This window comes from Scomber japonicus, chromosome 14 (assembly GCF_027409825.1).
Source record: "Scomber japonicus isolate fScoJap1 chromosome 14, fScoJap1.pri, whole genome shotgun sequence".
Lineage (NCBI taxonomy): Eukaryota > Metazoa > Chordata > Actinopteri > Scombriformes > Scombridae > Scomber > Scomber japonicus.
In genome coordinates, this window is record NC_070591.1 from 23,625,232 (window position 1) to 23,647,913 (window position 22,682).

The following is a 22,682-nucleotide window of genomic DNA, read 5'->3' on the forward strand; positions in this document are numbered from 1 at the left end:
CCCGAAACACACACACACACACACACACACACGCACACACACACACACACACACACACACACTGGTAGGGGCGTGTTGTTTAAACAGCTTCATGGTCCTCAGGCATCCCCTGCTTCAGCTCCAACCTCCCATCTTGGAGGCAGCTCATAAAAATGAATTAGCCTCAGCCCACTGCTCAGCCTCAGAGCAGCATGGGAGTTCCCTCATGATTTACAGGAGAGGAGCCCAGCAGGCTCTCACGCGGCTTCTGGGACCTCCTTTTATTAATGAAGCTGGCTCTCTCTCTCCTCTCGATGCATAGCTACAGTTTGCCTTCACACTCACACATCCAAATACATACAGTATCACTCTCAGTAAATATAAACTAAAAGGCGTACACAAACTGTCATCCCTGTGGTAAATTTAGATGTCTGTATTTGGCCCGAGGTTAAATTCTGGTAAATGTAGTTAAGAGCCAAGGAGATGCAACCCTCAGGAAAACATGGCCATAATGTGAAAGACGTATTCTGAGAAGGCATCCTGATTTGATTGCGTGCTGCTATTGTGGGAGTTATTGGAGTCATAAAATACAAAGTCGAGCAAAGAGGGGATGTCAAATTAGCAAATGGCACACTTGACTGTCAATCAAATAACATGTCGTAAAACATACTTAGATTACAGCTTTAATTGGAACAATTTTACTCAGGATTATTACTAAATCAAATTGGAGAAAGTGAAATTAGCATTTAAAATTTAGAATTTTTGAATGGATTTCAAACTAGTCTGGAATTCAACCACTAGCAGCAATTAGCGCTAAAGCATCTTTACTTCCTTAATATGATGTAATACTTATTGAACCAGAATGTTGGGGTACGATTTGAGGGATCGTTTAAAACTTTAAAAGAATGGGATATTAACTCAGAAAAGAAAAAGGTTGATTTGAGAGGACGGATAGAGAGTTGGAAATTTGTAAAAAAAAAAAAAGAAAAGAAAAAAAAGTGTTATTGTATTGGTTGAAGTTCATTTACAGTATGCTCATATGTCTAGCATGGGATCAGCATTACAGACACGTTAAGTTTTACAGGAAGTCCAAGTCTCTATTTGATGGGAACTTTGAGTCACAAGATCCAGCTCATGGGGCCACAGAGTGTGGTCAACTGCAGTTGTAAAAAATACAACAATGACTCTATTCTGAGTGGATGAAAAAGTAACCGGGTAATCACACCACGTTCTTAACCTGCCAGACCAGACTGGAAAAGCGGAGCTGACCTAAAAGGCTTTTCTGAGAAAAAAAAAAGAAAAAAAGAAGGGCTCCGGCCTGTTTCTGCTATGTCATATTTACGCAACAAAAAACAACCGCTTGTTATTGCTAAATATCCTCCAGATCACACCAAATAAGGATGTGGTATTTTACAAGATATTAGCAGCCTTCACCTGCATTAACCTTGCAACCTTGTGTAAAGAACATAATGCTTTTTAATATAACATTTTCCAAGTGAAGGCACAGAATTGCTCTAATGCATATGTGGATATGGATATGTGAATATGTGGAATTATCAATTTTGTAGTTGCGACTTGCGGTTTCCCAAGGCTAAAAATAAGCAGGTTTAAAGGGTAAAGACATGACTCCTCAATCCATCAAGTTTAGTCTGTTGACATTTGCCACAAACAAAAACAAATAGTAGAGAAGACAAAGTACGTGGAGTTAAAGTGATTTAAAGTTTTCTTAAAATAAATAACCCCAGGGAAGTAAAAAAGGTTGAAAAATGAATCTGCAGAGGATGTAACTAGACTTAAAAGTAAAGCGCACTGGGCAAATAATAAACCAGTCGGATCTAATGTTATTTAAAGCGGTGAGTCGTGAATTCCTGAGGAGGAGTAAATGGGAGTGAGTGTTTAGTTAAGTGTGGTCCTACCCTCTTCCTGCTTGGCCATGTCCTCAGGGTTGCTCTCGCTGTCGGCGTCGTAGCCCTCCTCCTCTCCGGGGGGCTTGACGCCACAGCTCTGCACCTCATCCACCTCCTCAGACAGATCGCCTGCAGGGGCCGCCCCCTCCGCCAACACCTGGAGCTTCTGACCGAAAGAGGGTGAGACAAAGAAAGACAGAGAGAGAGAGAGAGAAATAGGTAGAGAGGGAAAGAGAGAGAGAGAGAGAGAGAGAGAGAGAGAGGCGACAAGAAAACGACATGAATTTCTATCCACTACAATACAAATATCTTACCAAGTAAGACCGTCGCCTGTGTAACTTTCAAGAAGTTTTTAGGATTAGACTAATTTTGCAAGAGCTTACCCTGTCCTGTTCGTAGAAAGAAAGGAAGCTTCTTGTCTAAGAATGTTACATTAAAATATACTTACTCAGCATGACAAGCAGCGGTTCTACCACTAATGCAGCGAATAAATTGCCAACAAAATGTTTTCAAGTGATGAAGGGGGAAAAAAAGTACAAGATTTAGGTCATAAGACAAATATCAGCTGACTTGCGTGGCACTCACACAGCCCAGTTCCTTGTCGTGTACAGTCATCATATGTGCGCATAGGCTCACAAACACACACACACATGCGCGTGCACACACACACACTGAAGCAAAGCGGTTCAAAGGAGAGGCTTACTGTAATACACACGTCGGTTCCTTTCAAAAAGAAGACTAGGCTGCTTTGATATTCAATTGCGGGTGAACATAACATTACAAAGAATAGTCCTTCAGTGGACAAACTTTGCTGTGGAAGACTAATCTTGGGGCTTCATAGTGCAAACTTGTAATGGTTAAGTGAACATCACACTCTGCTGGGCTCACTGAGAAAGAACTAAGCTCTTAGGAAATAGGTAAATCTATTATATAAAATGCCAAATCCTCCTGTGTTGGAACAGGCTTAGTCTGACAAGCATTTTAAGACTGGTGCAAAACAAATCTTAGGCTGCCAGACAGGAGACACCCACCACCCACCATAGCCCCGCAAGTCATTCATGTGAGGACAGTCAAAAACCCAGATCGATGATTAAAAAAGAAAAAAAGTCATCTTATCATATATGGTCTTGAAAATTGGACTCTTCTTTAATAAAGCAAAACCATCACAACTACAGAGGCGGGAAAGACTGAAGTGTTACTTTATTAGTTTATTGATTGTATTTTATTTATTATTTGTGAGAAATGATCAAAATGTCTAAATATTACAACTGATCTGATTTGCACATGTTTATTAAGACTATGCTTGAGGAACTTTCAGTAAACAAAATAACATTGATGACCGGTTTGGGTCTCGAAATGAAGACAAGCTCTCCAGTGTTTGCTTCCACAGCTTGCTCTAAACAAGGGCTATCATTATTTACGTCTGTTGGTTTGTTGTACGTCAGGGAGATAACGGGTGCTTAGCAACAAAGTGTGAGGTGGTCATACACAGCAGCCCTGATGCTTGACAACGCCTGGCTGAGAAAATGGCTTTACTTTTTATTGTATGGTTGTCTACTAAATAAACACCACTGCTCTTTATATTTTATAAAGCAGAGAAATGGCAGATACAGTCCCGGTGACTGGAAAATATAAATCAATACAACTGCAAATGAAACATTTTTTTAATCTTTTGTCAGCAAATATGTATTATTCATCTGATAGCTAACACCTGTATTAGTCTCACGCTGCCACACAGCAGATCATTTGGCAAAAATGGAAAATGAGTTCCTATTATTGGGTAAAGCCCATGACATAAAGCAGTTTCTGGGAGCACATGTCTTTAAAATGATGTATGTTTTGTATAAGGTCTGATCTCTCTAGAGTAGACTGTAGTTCTGACACCTTAGGATGAATTTACTACTTTTCTCAAACTAGGAATGGGAATTTGCTTGAAAAACACGTAAAACAACAAGATAGAGGAAAACAGAAAGCAAACTAGAAAAAGAAGTGAAACTGACAGAAACTTAACCACCATTCAGTAGTGTACATTAGACAAATACATCCGGTGCACATATTCATAGTTTTTATTAGAAGTTCTGCTTGAATTCATGAAGTGAATGCAGCTTAGCAGAGAAGATAAGGAGTAGAAGAGAGCCTGACTATAACCTGAACTTGTAGCTCAAATAATTTGGGAATTAAACAAATAAAAAAGGTACTGGTAACTTCACTCACAGTTTCTCCAAAGGCAGGACTCACCCTGTCTGTCTTCTCCTCAGGGGGATCAGGACAGGATGACACCTCTGCCAGGGCCACTCTCAGGAGAGAGTCGAACAGAGGTACAGCGAGGTCAGAGTTCACCACCCCTGAGCGAGAGAGTTGGTCTCTCACCTCAAACAGGGTCTCTTCCACTGACTGGAGCTACAGACAAGAGAAGACATGGCAATTAATTACATCTTATTAAAGCCAAGGTACATTTGTTTTGTGTTCGATGTGGTCACAGATTGGCTGTTCAATACATTATAATTCAACATACCTGATAAGAAAGTTCAGTCTCAATCCTCTGCAGGGCTGAGTTAGCACTGTGTAGACAAATAGCCAGTAAAGCCTCGAGGAGACGAATACTTTGCAGTTGCCACTCTTCCTCCAGCTTCTTTGCTGGATCTTTGGTCTTTCCCTCAGGTGGTGCAGTGCAGTGGGTGTCAGCTGCATCTTGAGTCGTCTCCTCTACTCCCAGCGAAGTGGCTGGGACCGTGGTCTCGGGACTGCCTTTGCCCTTACTGTCCCTCTTCTTCTTCACTTTCCCATCCTTGGTCTTACAGGAAAGTTTCTGGATAACCATGGCCATGAGACGCAGGCACACATCTAGTCCCCCTAGCCTGAAGAACTGCCTCTGGAACAAGGGGCTGGCCAGGTAGATCCACCGACACACCGACCAAACATCAGCAGCCCGGCGCACCTGCTCCTTGGAGGGTAGAGCCACACTGTCGGGGGAAAGGTAAGGCAGCCGTCCACCGAGAGGCTCACTGGCTGTGCTGTCATAACCTGATGTGTCCTCAGAGTCGTTGGCCGAGTCCCGGTCAGAGTCGGCCTCTTTGCTGACGCAGAGGAAGGCCACGCACAAGAAGAGGTTGATGACATGGAGGTGGGTCTCTGCTCGGCTGCGGCCCGGTCCTCGTCCCTGCCCGCTTCGGGTCTTATGACGCGGATACACTTCCTTTAGGCCTTCGTAGAACTTGCTGAGGCTCTGCGGGCCCTCTCCAGCTCCTCGGGACCCCAGGTCCTCAGCCAGGCCCAAAACCGCCTCCTTTTCCTCAGCATCAGCACTCTCCAGCTCCTGAAGCATCCCGTCTACTTGGTGGTGTCCAGCGCCTATAATCAGAGTCTCAAACACCTTCAGAGCCAAAGAGCGGGTCTGGTCTAGGTAGATAAGCTCTGTCACCTGGTTGAGCCCATTGCAGCTAACGAAAAGATCTCTGATCACCCTGTTAACAGAAAATATGAAGAAATAAGCAAGATGAAATAGAACATCGAGATAAAAACTACAGTAACAGATAATATGAATGTGTGCACTCAGACACTCAGAACTCATTTTTCAGCTTCAAGAAATATCCCATTAATTGACTTACAAAACCAAGAAGAATACAGTACGTGTCTAACAGGAGCCAAAGAACCGATTAATACGGTGGGTAGATTTGCCAGCAAGCAAAATAATTATCACAACTGAGTCTGGTCTATTAAAACTCAAGCCACAGCCATCGCACGGGACTGCTCCCACTCTTACAGCCCTTATTTCATCTGCTTGCATCAGGTCACAGATAATCATTTCCCCCCAAGGGGCACAAAAAACGCCTTTAAAAGAATCATCCAACTGCTATTAACATGATAAATGAACTGTGAAGGACACAACATTTGCATACTCGCACATTACTACTTCATAGACCATTTGTTTTGTTTTTTTAAAATCTGTTGTCGGGCTGTTGCTGGGCAAGACATGCATGTTCTTATTTGACGGAGCAACATCAAACGACAAATTTCTGTGACATTGTGACAAAGTTATCTGGAGCTGAATCATATGTTCAGTTAGTTAAACAAAGCTTATTAAGTTTATTTACCACTGGTGTAACATTATTAAGGCAGTTCTGAATTATTAATTATGCCATAACAATGCTGAGCAAATTAACTTAAATTGTGAAGGTTAAAGCAAAATTTGGTTAGAGCTAAAAAAGACTCTCAAGAGATGTGGTGACACTATACATTGACTATTATTAAGGAGAACACTCAGACCTCTGTAGAGGATTGTCTACCAGTAATATTGAGCCACAGAAAAGATCTGCAGCTGAAACTCTGAACATGAAATATATCAATTTAATAGATTATTAACTTGCTGATTTTTTCCTTAATTCAAACCATTTCTCCAGCTTTCCTCTTAATTAATGTTAAGTTGATTAATTCTGCTTTTTTAGAACATTTCCTCTTTTCATTAGTGGTGTGCGAGTCTGTATGGACGAAGATCCATTAGCCTGCCTATGTAATACTCTCATCTGAAAAATGTGGAGTTCTGTTGCAGAAAGCTACAGAGGCAGTGTGAGATAATGAAGAGGCAGTCGAGATGTCAGATGATGTACAGCTCTGAGGAGAGGACTTTTCTTTTCGGTTATCTCGCAACAACAACTTCTCCTGTTGGGCATGTTATTAAATCAATGTAGACACTATAAAACTGAGATGAAAAAAGTGACTTCTGTATCACTGGGTAACTAATTTATTGGAAGGATAATATCAGTCACACATAAATATTTTGTCAATATTAATGTAACCTATCCGAACCTAATCTAACCCTAACCCATATTTATTCAACACACTATTGACGTTTGCGAGACCATTTGAGCCACAATTCACATGAAAACATCTGTGCTCTATGAATTAACTACAGATGCAAATCACTTATATTTGTCCTGACTATAACTTGATCTACAACATAGTGAGAACTGCATGGAGCCCAGGCAAGCAGACTATTGCTAAAGACCAGTATGTGAAGATAGCTGGAGTAATAGCCATGTTCAACAAGTACATGTACTAGATGCTTTAAACATGAATGTGCATGAAATAAATGAATGATGGACAACTAAGGGAGGTTCACAACTGATTAGCTTAACGATCACAATTATTATTGGGGTCAGCTAACCTTACACCTACAGTAGTTTATGAAAAAAAGCCCAGCAGATGGAGCTGTATGGTTTAATGGAGTGAGACTGAACATATGCAAGGATGGGCAGTTTGTGACATATTGTCTTATTCAGAAACAATAATCCAGGAAGAATCATCCTATCCTATCCTATCATCACTTCGATCTTGTTGTATGTGTTACACTGTGGCAGCCAATGTTACAGGCTAAAAAACATGAGTCTACATTTCATTCATAAAACCAGTATGGATTACAGTAAGCAAACTCTGCTCTGCCAAGAGCCACACTTTTGATAAAGTTGTGTAATTATTATGATAAAATATATTCAAATGGGTAATTGTATACAAGACAATTAAAAGCTGAACAAAGTGAAATTCAGAGCTATTTTGTTGTTCAAAACAGCCAGAAGAAAAAAAAATTGCAATCTTGTAGCTACAGTATGTTGATTACGTTGCTATTCTGGTTAAATCTAAGAGCAATCTAAACAAATACTATTTTGTGCCCTTAATTGGTGGTAAATAGTTTAATCAATACGCTTGATTGGGCTAAATCAGGCCATGTATTGCCTCATTACTTGCACTTTTATTGATGGAATTAATTTACTGAGTACTGAAAATTCACTTCAACTACAAATTAAAGTACTTAAGGTATGAATCCATGGTACAACTAATCATATTAGAGGACCTCTTGATGCATATAAAGTACAAACATGTATTTGGCATCAGTATATTGAGATAGCTGTGGGAAATCTGGAACATTTATGATGTTAAGTTTAGGTAGTACATGACTCATGATCTGTGAATTAGAGATATATTTGGATTTAAGACTGATATGTGTAATGTAGACTTTTACATAGCCATAATGACTCAAATTGTCTCTGTAAGTGTCTTTTGAAAAGGCTCACATGAAAGACATCAGAGCTGTAAAGACTTTGAATGTCAGTCAAACCTGCAGAGAGCAGAAAACCATTCTCTGAATTTAAATGAGGACACCTATCAGCCCACTGCTGACAGAACGCCTCAAAGCATCCATCCATCCAGTTTCTATACACACTGATCCTGTTCAGGGTCGCAAGGGGCTGGAACCGATCCCAGCATGCATTGAGTGAAAGGAGGGATACTACCTAGTCAGGCTAACTTACACAGACAGACAAACACATTCACACTTACATTCACACTTCTGAGTGTCCTGAACCTGAATGTCTTTGGACTGTATCAGGCAACATACAGAGATACAACTATTCAACTAATGATATCAAAGCATGAAGTAATCAGTTTTATGCCAATTTAATTTTGGCAGCATTAACATTTCAAATGTAAAAATGATACAGATAAACACATCCCTTGCAGACTACTGTACTCATAAGATGTTACATAAACAGTCAATAATCTTCCACGTCTCACTCCGTCCACAGAGCACTAATACATTATTGATTAGCATCAATTAGCAATGACCTGCAGAGACAGATCTAATGGCAAACAATGTTCAAATGGATTAGGTGTCTTCCTCGGAGCTGCCGAACTGTATCTGCTTTATGTGATGGTAAAAAAAGAAGCAGCATCCAGTTCTTGAGTGAGACATTTTCAATGTTTCCAACTGCATCACTTTAATGTAATGAGAGATAAGTCTAACCACATAGTTTCAGTTTACTTAATCCAAGAAAATTTAACATTTTCAGACAACTTGCTGCTGCACATTATTCTACCTAAAATATGTAAAACACAAATATTTAAATCTTTATCAGAACTCTGAATTGCAGTCAACAGGAAAATTGATCAGGGAATATTTTGACTTCAGAAAAACACATTTTAGAGTGATGTAAAATAGCTCACCTTGATTTGAGGAGGGCAGGTAGTGTTTGCATGTATATGAGAAGTACCTCCACTGGCAGGCACTGCGTGTGATAGCTGCAGACCTGAGTACAGACAGTGGAAACCCCCAGCTGTTGGGCATGGTGGGCCAGCTCTACCCCTCTCTGCAGCACAGGGTTGAAGATGTGTGTGTAGAGCTGCCACTGAACTATGGCGTTGCCCCGGAGGGTCAGGTGGCACACATGGCCAGCTATCTGCTGGCTCAGCTGCCAGTCCTCACCAAATACCAGTTCTTGGTAGGCTTCCAAGGCATCCCACTTCCACAGCATGTCCTCTGCCCCCCCTCCACTCGGCAGAATACCCTGGGAACGGTAACACAGACTGGTAGAAATGGCTGAAGGTTCCCCGTGCTGTAGTGTCTCCTCCAGACCTGGCAGCTGGCTGCTGTCCAGAGTGCAGATGTTACAGGAGGCCAGCTTGGCTTTCTCTGAGGGCTGACCACCACCAAGTTGGTCTAGGATCAGTCTTCCCAGAACACTGAGAATATGAGACTGGTAACTACGCAGACCTGGAGCTTGGAAGGCATGCAGCAGGGGTCCTACTACTGAGCACGGGTCCATACAACAGCATATTCCTACAGCCTGCACCCCTGCCAGTACCTGCAACACAGCAGGCCCACTGGGGGAGAGGCGCTGTAAGAGCCGCAGACATTGGTGAGCACAAGCAGCCAGGCAGCAGCAACGCTCAGGGTAACGCACCGCATCACCCTCCATCCCTTCCTTGCCTTCTCCATCCTCTTCAAAGGGGTTACGTCTGGCGGCCTGCTTGAAAGCAGAGACAGGCAAACCTGACAGGTCTCTGTGGTGATGCAAGAAGTGGGAATATTCACAGCGACGGTGACGTCGTCTTGCACACACTGACTGATGCAGCTGCTCTGATTTTGCCTTCTTAACAGCACTGATGATCTTGAAGACACCTGCAATGAGACCTCGTAGCCTCTCTGAGGCCTCACCTCCTACTTCTGAATCCCTGGCCCTGCCGAGTCCCTCCAGTCGCAGCACTGTGGCCTCAAACAGCTCCAGGCCACGGTGCTGGACAAACTCATGGATGAGTTCCAGTGCCTGGCTAAAGAAAAAGGGGTTGGGTGTGGAAGCCTGCAGGCAACCCAGCAGCACTTGCAGTACCCCCTCTAGAAGCTCCGGCAGCAGCAGCGCCCTGTGGCGATAGCGAGAGAAAGAGAAGTCATCCTGGACCTCCTGCAGGGTCTTCTTGGGGCGAGGAGCGAAGGGGTTTGTCTGCCTGTCTAAGCAGCTTCGGATTTTGAGGGTGGCTCTCAACAAATCTGTCAGGCTGCGTCTCAAGCTATCTGGAAGGTTTTCACTCTGACTCACATCCACCGACATCAGGTGCAAGATGGTGCGTAGGAGCATCCTCTGAACCAAGGCGATGGGCTCTTCTGTCCAGCCTCCAGCAAGCTCCTCTGCTGCTGTTCCACCTCCAACCCCTCCCCCTGGACCACAGCACTCTCCAAACTCAGTCAGGATCTCAGTGAGAGTGGGTACAACGCTGACTGCCAGGCCAGGGTTGTGGTTGATGCTCATGTCAAACTTACACACCTTTTCCAGCAGTGAAAGCAACACATGGCAGAGATCAAAGGGCGAGTTCTCCATGCGGTTGAAAATTGATATTGCAGCGGGGTCTGTCAGGGTTTCAGTGTCTGTTATCTGGGACCCAGGGGCTCTGGGATGAGGGTATGGGGCACTCATGGTTTCTGTGTTGGTGGCGGTGGATGTTAACTGCGAGGCGTCTGAACGATGATGTTGACAGCTTACCCGGATGGTGGAGCCGTGTGACCTTCGGCTCCTTGGGCCACCCAGGCCCGAGACAGCTTTGTCTTCACAGTTGGCTTCTGAATCTGAGGTAGAAACCTGGGACCTCCGAGCATCCTTTACAGAATATCTCTGGGCCGTCCTGCGCGACCTCCGTGATTTCCAGGAGCCGCTGCCGACACGTGACCTCTTCCCCGGATCCTGTTCATCTGTGCCAGTCTTCTGTCCTGTTCTGAGAGGGACGGCCTTCACCTCCCAGTTAAGGAAAACCTCCAGTAGGGACGGCAGGGTGAAATCTGTCAACACAGTGAAACATCATCCATCAGTTGTATTCTGGACGCACATAACTAAGTACAAATGCATTTCTAGATGTACAGACTAAGTTAAGGGTAATTAATGTCCAAATAATTACATTTTTGGCCTTGGGACTTAATATTAATACTTTTCTAACACCATTCTCCCAAAGACTGACTTTTCAATTTACAAAAAAAAAGGGTTAGATAAGAACCATACAGCTCAGACGCATGTCAGCAGCTAATCCTTGTTTGTTAAACACATTCAGTGTGTAAGGATTAATTAAAGTAAAAATGTCTAGGGTCCATGTTAGAGAGGCTCATCAGTCCAGTACTAAATACCGGTGTCATCCTAAGGTCACAGGCCTTTGCCGTCACTCGTCTTCTGTTTTGTGACTGCCTTAGTTTGTAACGCTAAAATTGTTAGAAACTGATTTATCTATTTGAAACTAAGTCTGATACACTGTCCGCAGTGCTAATCAAGTAAACCGAGTACGTTATAAATAAAAATAAGCTGTTTGATGAACACTATTCACACTCACATTCCATCGCCTCCATGTCATCAGACCAAACCTAATGCTAGAAACACTGCTTGACCTTAATAATCGGTAAAGCATTACGTAAAAGAGATTAAAGATTAAATGAAACAAATATATAAATAAACACAGCTAGAACATTGCTGACCCATGAAATTCAGTCTGCAGCACGGCTCATCTGTACAAACGATATTAAAAGTTTTTGCACATCACAGAACTGCGATTCGAAGCAAATTTTATACTCATAAAGTGAAGTATGTAAATTGCTACCATTAGTTACAGACCAGGAATAAGAACTGGTCACATGCTATTACAGCTGGATGGTGGGAGGCATGAACTGTTAACATCAACATGAATGAGAACAAGTAATATAGAAGTATATGTGGGTACCAACCTGGGGCTTTTTCCTCCTGTACAGGGATCTTCCACACCAGCGGCAGCAGAGACAACAGCAAAGTGAGCAGCTCCTCCCGGCAGGTCAACTCCTGACAATGCAACAAAACACATTGAGGTTACCGAGAAAGCTTTGGTCACAGTCTGATGTCACATCAAGACACTCCCACTGACACAATCTCTTGTCCGTAATCAATACCAATGTCCTTATGGTTCTCCTTACTTTTATCAAGCAGTCAGTCACTTTAAAGATTCATGCTGAATCTAAATTGAACTGTTTTCCAAACTGATTTTCAGTCTCATTTGCATTTAGTTAGCTAGTAAGTTAGTCAACAGTGTAAGTGTGTCTGGGAGCAATGTAGCATCTACTTGACAGCCTTACTTCTGAGACCTGGAGGATCTCATGTCTCTCCAGAGCATTCCTCACAGCAGAGAGAACCAACTCCTCCATGTGTTAATTAAAACAATCAACCTACTCCTTCATGTGTGAATTAAAAATGATGAGCTTGCTGGTCAGAACAAAGCACATCTTCTTTTCAATGTTTTATACAGTGGGAATTACCATGATTTAAACTATTACATTTTGTGTGTCAATTCTATTCCAGGATCATTTAGATATCTTAAGTATAATGTTAAACTACTAATTGTTCATCTAAACTGTCATGAAGAAGAGTGGGAATGTCAGACTTTATGTTTTGTTACATTTATGTCACTATAAAAATCCTGGTTTTAGTTTAAATTTAAGTAATGTAATAAATAAGAGTTGTTATTCTATTACTCACAGTAAATTATACTGACATGACCCGTGAGTCACATAGCAGAGTCAGAAATATTATCGAGGGGTGTGGGGGGGTGGGAGTATTAAAACAGCATAGTAGATCAAACGCAGTCAAAAAGCATTTTCTACTAGATTTGAACACTAGATTTATCATTTGAAACCATGTTTTGTTAATAGTAAATGATTCTATCCCATTTACAGATAAATGTTTATAGTGTCTGGCCCTGAATGTGACTCTACTCAGAACACAGCTGATGCAGACGCACACTGCTGACACACACAGCTGGGGCTTGTGATAACACTCTGGCACATGAATGTATTCAATTTCTGTAATGAAAGCTCCCATTAAAAGAGAAAACACAATGTATGTGTGTGTGTGTGTGTGTGTGTGTGTGTGTGTGTGTGTGAAATTAGCTGAGAGATATAACGAATACTCGGCCACGGAGACACTTACACAGGGTCATATTCATCACGTTACAATATTTCATTCAATAATGCATTTGTTACCCCAAGTCAGAAAATTATACACTTCTTTAAAGGGACGTGGAACGTGCATATTTTGGCCCATATTTTGTGCTGGTGTTAGAAAAACACCAGCACAAAATAACAGATTTTAAAAAGCTGTTGAGAATACAGATGTGAAAAATGTATTTTACATTTTTTTTTATACATATAGCGAGTGACAACATTGCCTACGTAACAGTGTTGATTGGTTCCACTGGTGACAAATGAAGTCAGCTGAAGCATTTCTGGGCTCTTATATTTTATTAATTTCTAGTTTCTATTCTGGTGCTACAATGGTTACTGGCACTAGTTTTTAGAGACTCATTATCACCTGACAGTATCTAAAATGTATGATGGTCATGTATAAAAGCAGTGCATTAGTGAGCAGATAGAGCTGACATCGGCCAATCAAAAATGCTTATTTAGTTGTGAGCCAAATCCAGCATGACAGAACGCTGGATGGTGGACTTATGAACTCATTTCCTTTTGGAATATTTTTCAACCAAAAATATTGTGCATTATGTTGGTTCAGAATGGTTACAATGTGAAGGAAAAGCTAGCGATCCCAGAAGCTATAAAACTTTTATGAAACAACATGCTAAGAAAGATAGAACACAGTTTCTCTTTTCTTTGACACGTTTTCTGTCATGTTTGTCAGATAAGATGATTAGAGTGGAAATCCTTTTAATAAATCATACACACTTCACTGTTTGGCATGAAAATGACTCACTGATCACATCTTTCACATCTGTAGCCTTTTAAACAGATTGGCATTTATATTATATCAAAAGGCATCCATGGCTGATGGATCCTATATGGCCATGTCACACTATGGCATATTTTGTTGGCATTTATCCTGTTTATTCACATTCACAGCTAATTTTACATCACCAGCATCAAAACACTTAACACTTCATAAATCTATTATGTTTTATGTACGCTGTTGCTCAGCTGTGCACCGTGTCTGATGTGAGGAATTGGTTAAGAAAAACACAGAGCTGCAACACTCAAAGTTCACATTGTTTTCAGCTTTTGCCTTGTTTGACACTAGACTACTAAACTGCAATTCATTGTATGTGTAGAACTGTGGAAAGCCCCATAATTCACTCTAAATTGTTACTTGACCCAAAAACACTGGTCAACTCACAGATCTGATTAAAATATATAAGCACACTTAGTGCAGCGTAGCCTGAGTTCTGCTGGTGGAGTCTGCAGACGAGTACATCAATGTGTAGGCACAGGAAACACTGGGCTCTGTCAGAGCCTGGTGCCAATGAGTAGACCAAACAATGCTTGCTACTGTGAGGCCATTCCTATCATTTAACATGAGCCCCTAAATAGAGTGTTCACAACTCACTGTCACACATAGGAGATGTTAAGAGACAGAGTAGCTGCCTTTACCTCCATGGTACAGTTTCCCACACCAATACTGTGAAATCTATTTAGAAAGATGATGTTACAATTATATTTGGTGTATCATATAATTAAAAATACAATTACATTAAATTGCATTTTACACACCATGCTAAAACTGATTACAGAACAATGCCAAGATCTTGTTTTTTGCCAAGTCAAAATATTGTGAGCAGCAGCAGCAGCAGAACAAAGAGACCAACTTCCTGCAATCAGTCAGACAATCAAACAAAGTGTGGGCACATGTGCCAGCAACACTGCTAGTGTGGTTAGATAATAATTGGGTTAAATGTTTCACAGCATCTGAAAATGAAAATGAGCATTCATTATCAAATTTCTCAGTTCACTTCAGTCATGGAAATGTGTAACCTACAGCTGAAATGAAATACTTTGAAATGCACAGTATGTTCTAGTGAATGTTATTTACTTTGTACACTAAATTATACAGAATCGTGTCATTACATAACCCTTTTTTCCACTACTGAGTTTATTGCACCCAGATTAATAAACACCTCTTTAATCTTACTAGCTAATGTCTCTGATGTTTGCATAATCTTTGATGTTTGTAATATGCATTTTCATTATACTGTATGTCTACTGTAAGCACTGTCTGCAATTTCCTTTTAATAAAACAATATTTGTTGCATCAGAAGTTATATATGCTCATGTGCAGAAATATAAATGTGTAAGGCCCATATTAAACAGCTGTATAATAGTAAAACAAACCTGCATACTTTCACTCGACTGATCAATACTTTTCATGATGATTACATTGTGGTGTTTAGCATTCTTACCTGGTCAATGATGGAGTCCAGTGTGCTGAGCAACAGGAAGCCTCGTCCCCTGACCAAGTACTCTCCCAGTGCAACCATGTGACTCTCCTCCTCATCCTCCTCCCGTGCCTCCGCTCTCTGAGCCACCGCGCTGCACAGTTGATGTACATCGGTCAGGAACTCCCTTGCCAGTGTGTTACTGGCCCCACTCATGTCTGAGCTACAACAGAAGAGATAACACATCAGAAGGTGATGACACATTCAAATCTGTTGCACATCTGTAACTTAAAATACATGGTAGGATTATGAAGCTGTCTTTTGAAAAACAAATTCCATTATTTTCTTCCTTATCACTGCAAATAAAAATGAAAAGTTTAAATATTTTGAGAGTGGAGACATTGAATATGTATCCATCACATCAGCGTTTTGCTTATCCAGTTTTTAATAACAATAAAAACTATTGCCACATTACTGTGTGATAAAGTGTCAAGACACAACTTATTTACCTTGCAAAAACTGCAGTTTAGTGATGATCATACATAACTGTTTATATGGTAACTGCAATTCAACTAATGTGACATAACTGCAGTTTATTCACACTTCTACATTCTGTTAAACTCAATGTAATGGACATTTCATAGACTTAGACACAGGTACAGTAAAACTCCTTCACAAAGTCAAAGCAAATCACACAGAAAATTGGCCCAGTCATACATGTTGTAGTCATAGAATAGAGATTCATGCTTGAAGGTAAGAGCGCCTCCAAACAAGTATGCTTATGTTTCCCAACAACCACGTGTTCCTTTAAATGTGACTGACAATAAGCCGTCGGTCTCAGCATAAGACACACACACACACAGCCTTAACACCGCTTTCCCTCCACCGTGAAAGATACACACCCCCTTTACAGGACAATCCCAATTACACAGCTCAATGTGAATTTACCAACATGTATTCAAGACCTGCCCCTAGGACTGAGCCATATCTAATTCCATCAAACAGTTATCTCTCTTAATTTCCAACTTGGTGTTACAGTAATTTCCACATTTACATTGCTGCCATTCAGCTGCTGCTCTAATCCAGACTTATATAGCCCTAACAATCATGTACAAACCGAGGAGTTGAGTTACGATGATCCACATCAACAATCTACTTTTAAAAGCATATCAAATAATTAGCAATAAGTTATTTCCGACAACCGCCTGTTTAACATACGCATAGTGTAGGTATCATCATCTTACCAAATATTACTGGGCCAAACAGTTTCCTACCAGTCATCTTGTGTTTGCTCCAACCTTGACTGCGGCTTTGCTGGCTGTATCTGCATACCTCCTCACACGAGTGCTGACTGAATTTTCTGTTCTGCAGCACAAATTCCATTAAATTGGAATTTCAAATGGAAGCTTTCCAGATTTGCAGCAGATCAGCGTATCACATGAAAGCATGTGATGTCACATGGTGAGGGGACTGGCCTTCGGAATACTGACGAGCCCCCAATGCCCTGTAGAAGACCTCTGTAATCAACCATTACTTACAGTAACTGTCTTTGTGTTCTCTACTACAACAACTGTGTTCAGATTTTTTTTTTTAAATGCACAAAAAGGCCAACTAGAAAAAAAAGAAAAAGAAAAAAAAGAGTACTCTATCCTACAGGAAGATGCTGCTGGGTGTTTAGTAACACGTTCAGACAGAGACTGAGACCAAAGCTTCATCTTTATATGGCCAGGAGAGCAGTGATTTATCTCATTTCTATTTTATTATTTCTAATTCAATACTTGGCCCATATCAAGATCACAGGGTTTCACAAATTAGTAAATATATCAGTAACATCAATACCATAAAGTTTGATGCTATTCTTTTATTTAGTGTTGTTCTATTATTAGTTGTAACTGAGACAACAAGGTTAAGAAAAAAACTAAATTGGCTAAACACATGCGACATGGTTTCTACTGTTTTCAAGGACCCGTATCCATATCAGTGAACAGTTTTGGCGCTATAAGAACATGGGAAGCGATTTTTAGTCATACTTGACTTCAATGGCACTGCGCTGACACTAATGATAGCAAGCAATGAAGAGTAGTTACATACTGAAAATGGCCTTGAGCGATAAGAAGGGAGCTAATTTTCTCAAACCTTACTGAATCAGATGATGGCCTGAAGAAGACGATGGTCTAAAGTTGCTGGAGGCTCTAACAAAACAATCAGTCTTTGTGGAATCATTTCAGCTTGCATAGCCCCTGTATATAAAAAGATGTACGAACAGTGTACCCCCAATTACACATTACAACTATGATAATACAGTACTGGAAAGGCACCTAAAGCTCTGGGACCAGGACACTTACAATACAGAATGTAATTTAAGCTTTAATACTTTCTCTCTGTGGAGCTCTAAAAACAGCCATAGTTAAATTAACACATGGGTACCTTTGAGACCAGCCATACACACCTTACATATTACAGATGTGGTGCAAAGCCTGAGACTAAAAAAAGTCTGTCTCTGAAAATAGAAAATCTCTAAAAAATGTAAATGAATGAATCCAAGCAAATTTCCATTAAAATAAAACACAAATGGTTAGTGGTCATAGTTATTAAGCTTTTAGTTTTAAATATGGAAATGGTTATGTCTCAAGTTATGCAATGGTGTGCAGTTTACTACATTGATCATATCTTGTGTAATCTTGCATATATTGACATATTTACATTGATACTTCAATATGCAAAAAGTAGTTGGATTAGCCAAATATTTCAGCCAGATGACTTCTACATCAGCTAGGGAGTTACAAAGTATTGAGTGACTGAATGCAGCCTTCTTTTAAGTATAAGCTCACCATGATAATTAAGCGTCTGGGTGAAACATGTTAGGCCACAAGTCCCTCTCCAACAGATCAGACGTACATCTAAGAGGCTGTGACATGCTATCAGCAAGTCAGACCGCATCGTAACTCAAACAGACACAAGATCACAATTGTTTTAAATCTCTCAAATGTATACTTGGGTGACAAGTATACTGCATAAACACATGATTAAGTTACAGTTAAAGACAAGGAGAATCAATTCTGCATATCAATAAGCAGGTGACAATGTGACCTCACCATACTTTAATTTACATTACAGTGCCTATGCTCAGCACATAACAGTTAACTCACATTATTACAGACAAAGTTGCTGTAATTATTAATAAAGCGTGTATGTGTATTGTCTAAAATCAAGTACAATCATGAATTAACTGGTAAGCTTTGATCAAAATGCACAGGCTACACCCTTCTCTGACAAGACTAAAGCACTCATTATGCTCTAGGCTAGGAGAAATGTATTATGCTTTCAGGTTAGATACAATGCCTTGGCATTTTAACAGTCAAAACATGTTTCCACAAAATAAAACAAATGTCAAGAGATCAAATAAATAAAACAAAACTACCCAATAATGCCCAAACCTTATTTTTTGTTAAATATAAGAAGCATTATTCTAATTTCTTCACCGGCACTGTGCCACCACTCTTTCAGTTATGTTGTATCATTACCACGAGACAGTGATTAGAGACTTAGTAAACACAGATAATTGTCTCTCTGATATCATCTCTCTGAAAAAAAAAGGCAATTCTCTCCTGCAGAGCTGAAATTTTGTGTTTCCCCTCTGGCCAATTATCGTGATGTTCTTCACTCCAATTCAGTTATTTAAACAGTACAAGCTTTATTCGACTCTGCCCCTCTCTGTGTGGGGGAAAGTAGAAACTATCAGTTTAATTGTGACACAGCAAAAGGCCTTCACAGGAGATTTAAGGATGCTTTAAGCAACTGATAATATCAAAAATACTCTCTGTGTTGGCATGTTTCCAGCTCGTAGAGTGGGACTGCTGCTGCACTGAGGAGCTGCACCGCCGCACTCCGGGCACAGCGCACCACAGGGCGGATAGACATGTTGCTGTTGTCCTGTGGTCCGCTGTGGCTGGCGTGCGGTGGTGCGGCTCCTCTGTGCAGCAGTATAAGCAGTCTGAGGAAAAGAGATCTGACAAGAAAGAAAGAAAAGGGCAAAATAGGATCCCTGAGCTGCCAGACAGCTGCTTGTCTAAAACATCAAACAGCTGCTTCCTGTTAATTTATCTCCAGCAGGAGGAGATGGAAAAGAAGAGAGTCAGAGAGAGAGACAGACAGAGAGTTTGTGTGTTGTGCAAATTCTTGTATCATTTGTGTTCTGATACACAGTAAATTCATCAAATTCAGTGCCCCACATTTCTAAGCAACACATAATACAGCATCCATGCATGACTCAAACAGATAACTCATAGTAATTAACATTTCCCAGAGGTATAACACACATGTAAAATCTGGATATGCATCGTGCACATGTACAGGAAGCTACATCGCTAGCTCTACCGCATTATGGGTGTTGGTTAAAATGGATTTATAGCTGACTGTCTCTCATTCTAACGCAACATCACTAGCCTGCATTATAGATGGCTACAAATGCTGAGGTGCGCTCACCTTGATGGTGTCTAGGTGGGGTAGGAACAGTCTCGCATTGGGGACTAATGGATGGTGAGTATCAGACTTGAACCCCTTGCTGGTTCATGACAAATTCAGTCCTGAAGTTGATCATGCTCTCCGTTTACAACTCCTACTTAGTCCGTCTCAGCTCAGAAGATGGACATGACAGATGCCCTTTGTGTCTTGGCATCACACACGTACGACAGGCACTGACAGATAAAGCTTGTATTAATTGCATCTGCATGTTGTTTGCACAGAGGATCTCGAAGTTAGCCAGGGTTTGCCTGCACTCAGCCTCCCCTCAGGATCTGAGTGTCACAGGCACACACAGAGTGATGCCTCCAACAATAACATGAAACAGAATTGTGATGAACCTTTGGCTCTTAAAGTGGACACATTATTCCATGATTTTGCCCTGATTAAGGTCCAGGACAAGACACACTGTTCTATTGTGGCCTCAGGAAATATTTTTACTCACACACATCAGAAAACAGGAGAGTAGGAGGTACTGGAGCTTCTGGCCAGGCCCTAAAGTGTTCCTCCACCTACAGAGTGACTCCAGGGCTTTGGTTGTTATGATGGATGCTGGTACGATCTGGACCAAATGCCAGACATTGTATCTCCAGATGAAGCCTTCAGCCTGGATGCCTGCCCTCCACAACTGCAGCGTAGAATCACTGGTGACCTCTTACCAAGAGCTATGATATAGCAGCTCAAATAGGGCACATTGGAAAGTCTCTTTCCCACCTTGTTCTAGCTCAAATCGCAGACTCTCACAACTAAAGGAGTTGAAGCCTCGACAAAGAGTCCAAGTGACGCTTCACTGCAGGCATTTGCTCTCATGACCACGGAGCTTGGCAGACTGAAGTCCATTTCACCCTTGTCAGAGGGGTGCAGGAAAACACTTCACACGCTGCCTGTCATTCATTCATTAAACTGCCATAAGCTTGTCTTTAAACAAGGACATTATTTCAGGCGCTTTAACCAAAACACCTATTCAAACTAATCACTTTTCAGCTGTGGGAACACATACCTTGCTGCTAATGCATGCACTTAATTCCAGGTAGTGTGTGTGTGAGACTTATTTACACAAAGCAGAGTACAAACAAGAGGCCCTTAAGGGGACCTAATGTCCCACAAATTCCTCATAAATATGTAAATCTATGCAGCAATGTACTCTAACAGCTAATGTACTGCGATAACTGTACACAGTCCATGTCACGACTGACATTATTTATCATTTACAGCATCATATTGAATATTGAACTTTATTCACTGTAGTATTTGCCCACTATTCCCATAATAATGTTCTTTTTTCCCAATAAGGTGCTGATTTAATATTGTGTACTCTTCAAGGCTGCTGTATTGGAGTCCATTACATATATAGAAGCAATGTAATACCCACCCATAGTGAAACAAAACCTCCCTAGTGGCACATTTAAGAAGTCAAAATCATAATACCTACCAGAATTTCAGTGCATCCTTGGTGCTTTGGTTGGGGTGATGCTGCACATAGTGGAAGAGGCAGAGGAAATTCTCTAGACTCTGAAGGCTGACCTGATAACAGACAGAGATAAGACACAAGAGTAGAAACATGAATTAAACACAGATTAGTACTTGCACTCACATGAAGACAAACTGAGATGAAAAATGCACTGCACAAAAAAAAACACTTCAAATGATATCTCACATCATGACTGTCAATAGTTTCATGTTTAATAACTGATAAAAACATAATGGTAAAGCCAGTTTTTGTTTGTGATGTATCAGAAACTAATTCTGTAATGTGGAACTATTACTCCAGCCATTGTTTATCAGATCAGATACAGTGCTGACCTTTCACACACATCAAAATAACACCAAAATGAAAGACAAGAAATATTTTAGATATTTTATTTCAGATTTCTTTAAATAGGTTTCAGTTATTTTACAGTGAACTGAATCCTTGAATTTGGTGAAACAACAATCATATAAAAACAAACTCAGCTTCGTGTCAGTGCTTTCAGAACCTGACCACATTCCCACCACCGGCATTGCCACAACAATTAGGTCTAAACATCGAGACAAGCCACCTGACCACTTTTAACTACATTACTGGTTTGGGGGTAGTGTGTTAATACCTTCCTGGCAGACGTGTGATCTTCTAGGCCAGCGTCCCTGTGGTCTCCTCATGTCCCACAAGAGCTAGCTTTACACTTCTGCTAATCTGACACCACTGGCTGCGTTCATTCAGGCAACACTGATCCCTGACTGATGTGGCTGTGCTCAGTGTCTGGGTCATGAAGCTGAAGAAGCCAATCACATTACAAACAGTGTGACCTATGATGCACTAAATATGCTGACAGAATGGGGAAAAAAACTATAATATGAAGTTATGATTACTGAAGGGCCCCAATGTTGTCAGTGTCCTTTAAAAAGGTACTATAAGACAATATATGAAGGTAACATGTCCCTTTTTTAATTCAACATGACAAAAATGTCAGACTACGTTTGAAACAGTGAAAACCCTTCAACGATCCTCAAATGTAAGCTGAACTCACTATTAGAAAGCTAGTGGGGTTTCATATATTCATTTACATGCAAAATGGGATTTGACAAATAAATGTGACCTTATTGATTATTTAAAAATAAAGTAAAAAACACAGTAAATCCCATCTTGTGACATACACATGTCTAAATAAAGTGCCCTTAAAAAAGGTACCCCTGACCTTTAGCTTTAATGGGTGTGGGTCCCTGTATTGTTTATATGATGTGTGCACGCAGGTGATGCAGTATACACCCTCGACCATTGTTTCATGCTATTCTGCTGACCGACAG

General features: G+C 40.9%; 1 protein-coding gene across 3 annotated transcripts in view; it reads right to left on the bottom strand.

Annotated features, from left to right (window-relative positions):
• The window catches only part of lyst (lysosomal trafficking regulator), a 54,050-nt gene that overhangs the window by 23,835 nt on the left and 7,533 nt on the right, over positions 1 to 22,682 (bottom strand). For 2 of the 3 annotated variants that reach the window (XM_053332715.1, XM_053332717.1), the window contains 7 exons: positions 21,331 to 21,422; positions 15,402 to 15,600; positions 11,914 to 12,004; positions 8,883 to 10,986; positions 4,402 to 5,350; positions 4,101 to 4,286; positions 1,896 to 2,049 (listed from right to left, as the gene is read on the bottom strand). In XM_053332715.1, coding sequence (XP_053188690.1) covers positions 1,896 to 2,049; positions 4,101 to 4,286; positions 4,402 to 5,350; positions 8,883 to 10,986; positions 11,914 to 12,004; positions 15,402 to 15,600; positions 21,331 to 21,422 — 3,775 coding nt within the window. The remainder of the gene's footprint in view (positions 1 to 1,895; positions 2,050 to 4,100; positions 4,287 to 4,401; positions 5,351 to 8,882; positions 10,987 to 11,913; positions 12,005 to 15,401; positions 15,601 to 21,330; positions 21,423 to 22,682) is intronic. The other variant, XM_053332716.1, reaches the window with a different exon arrangement.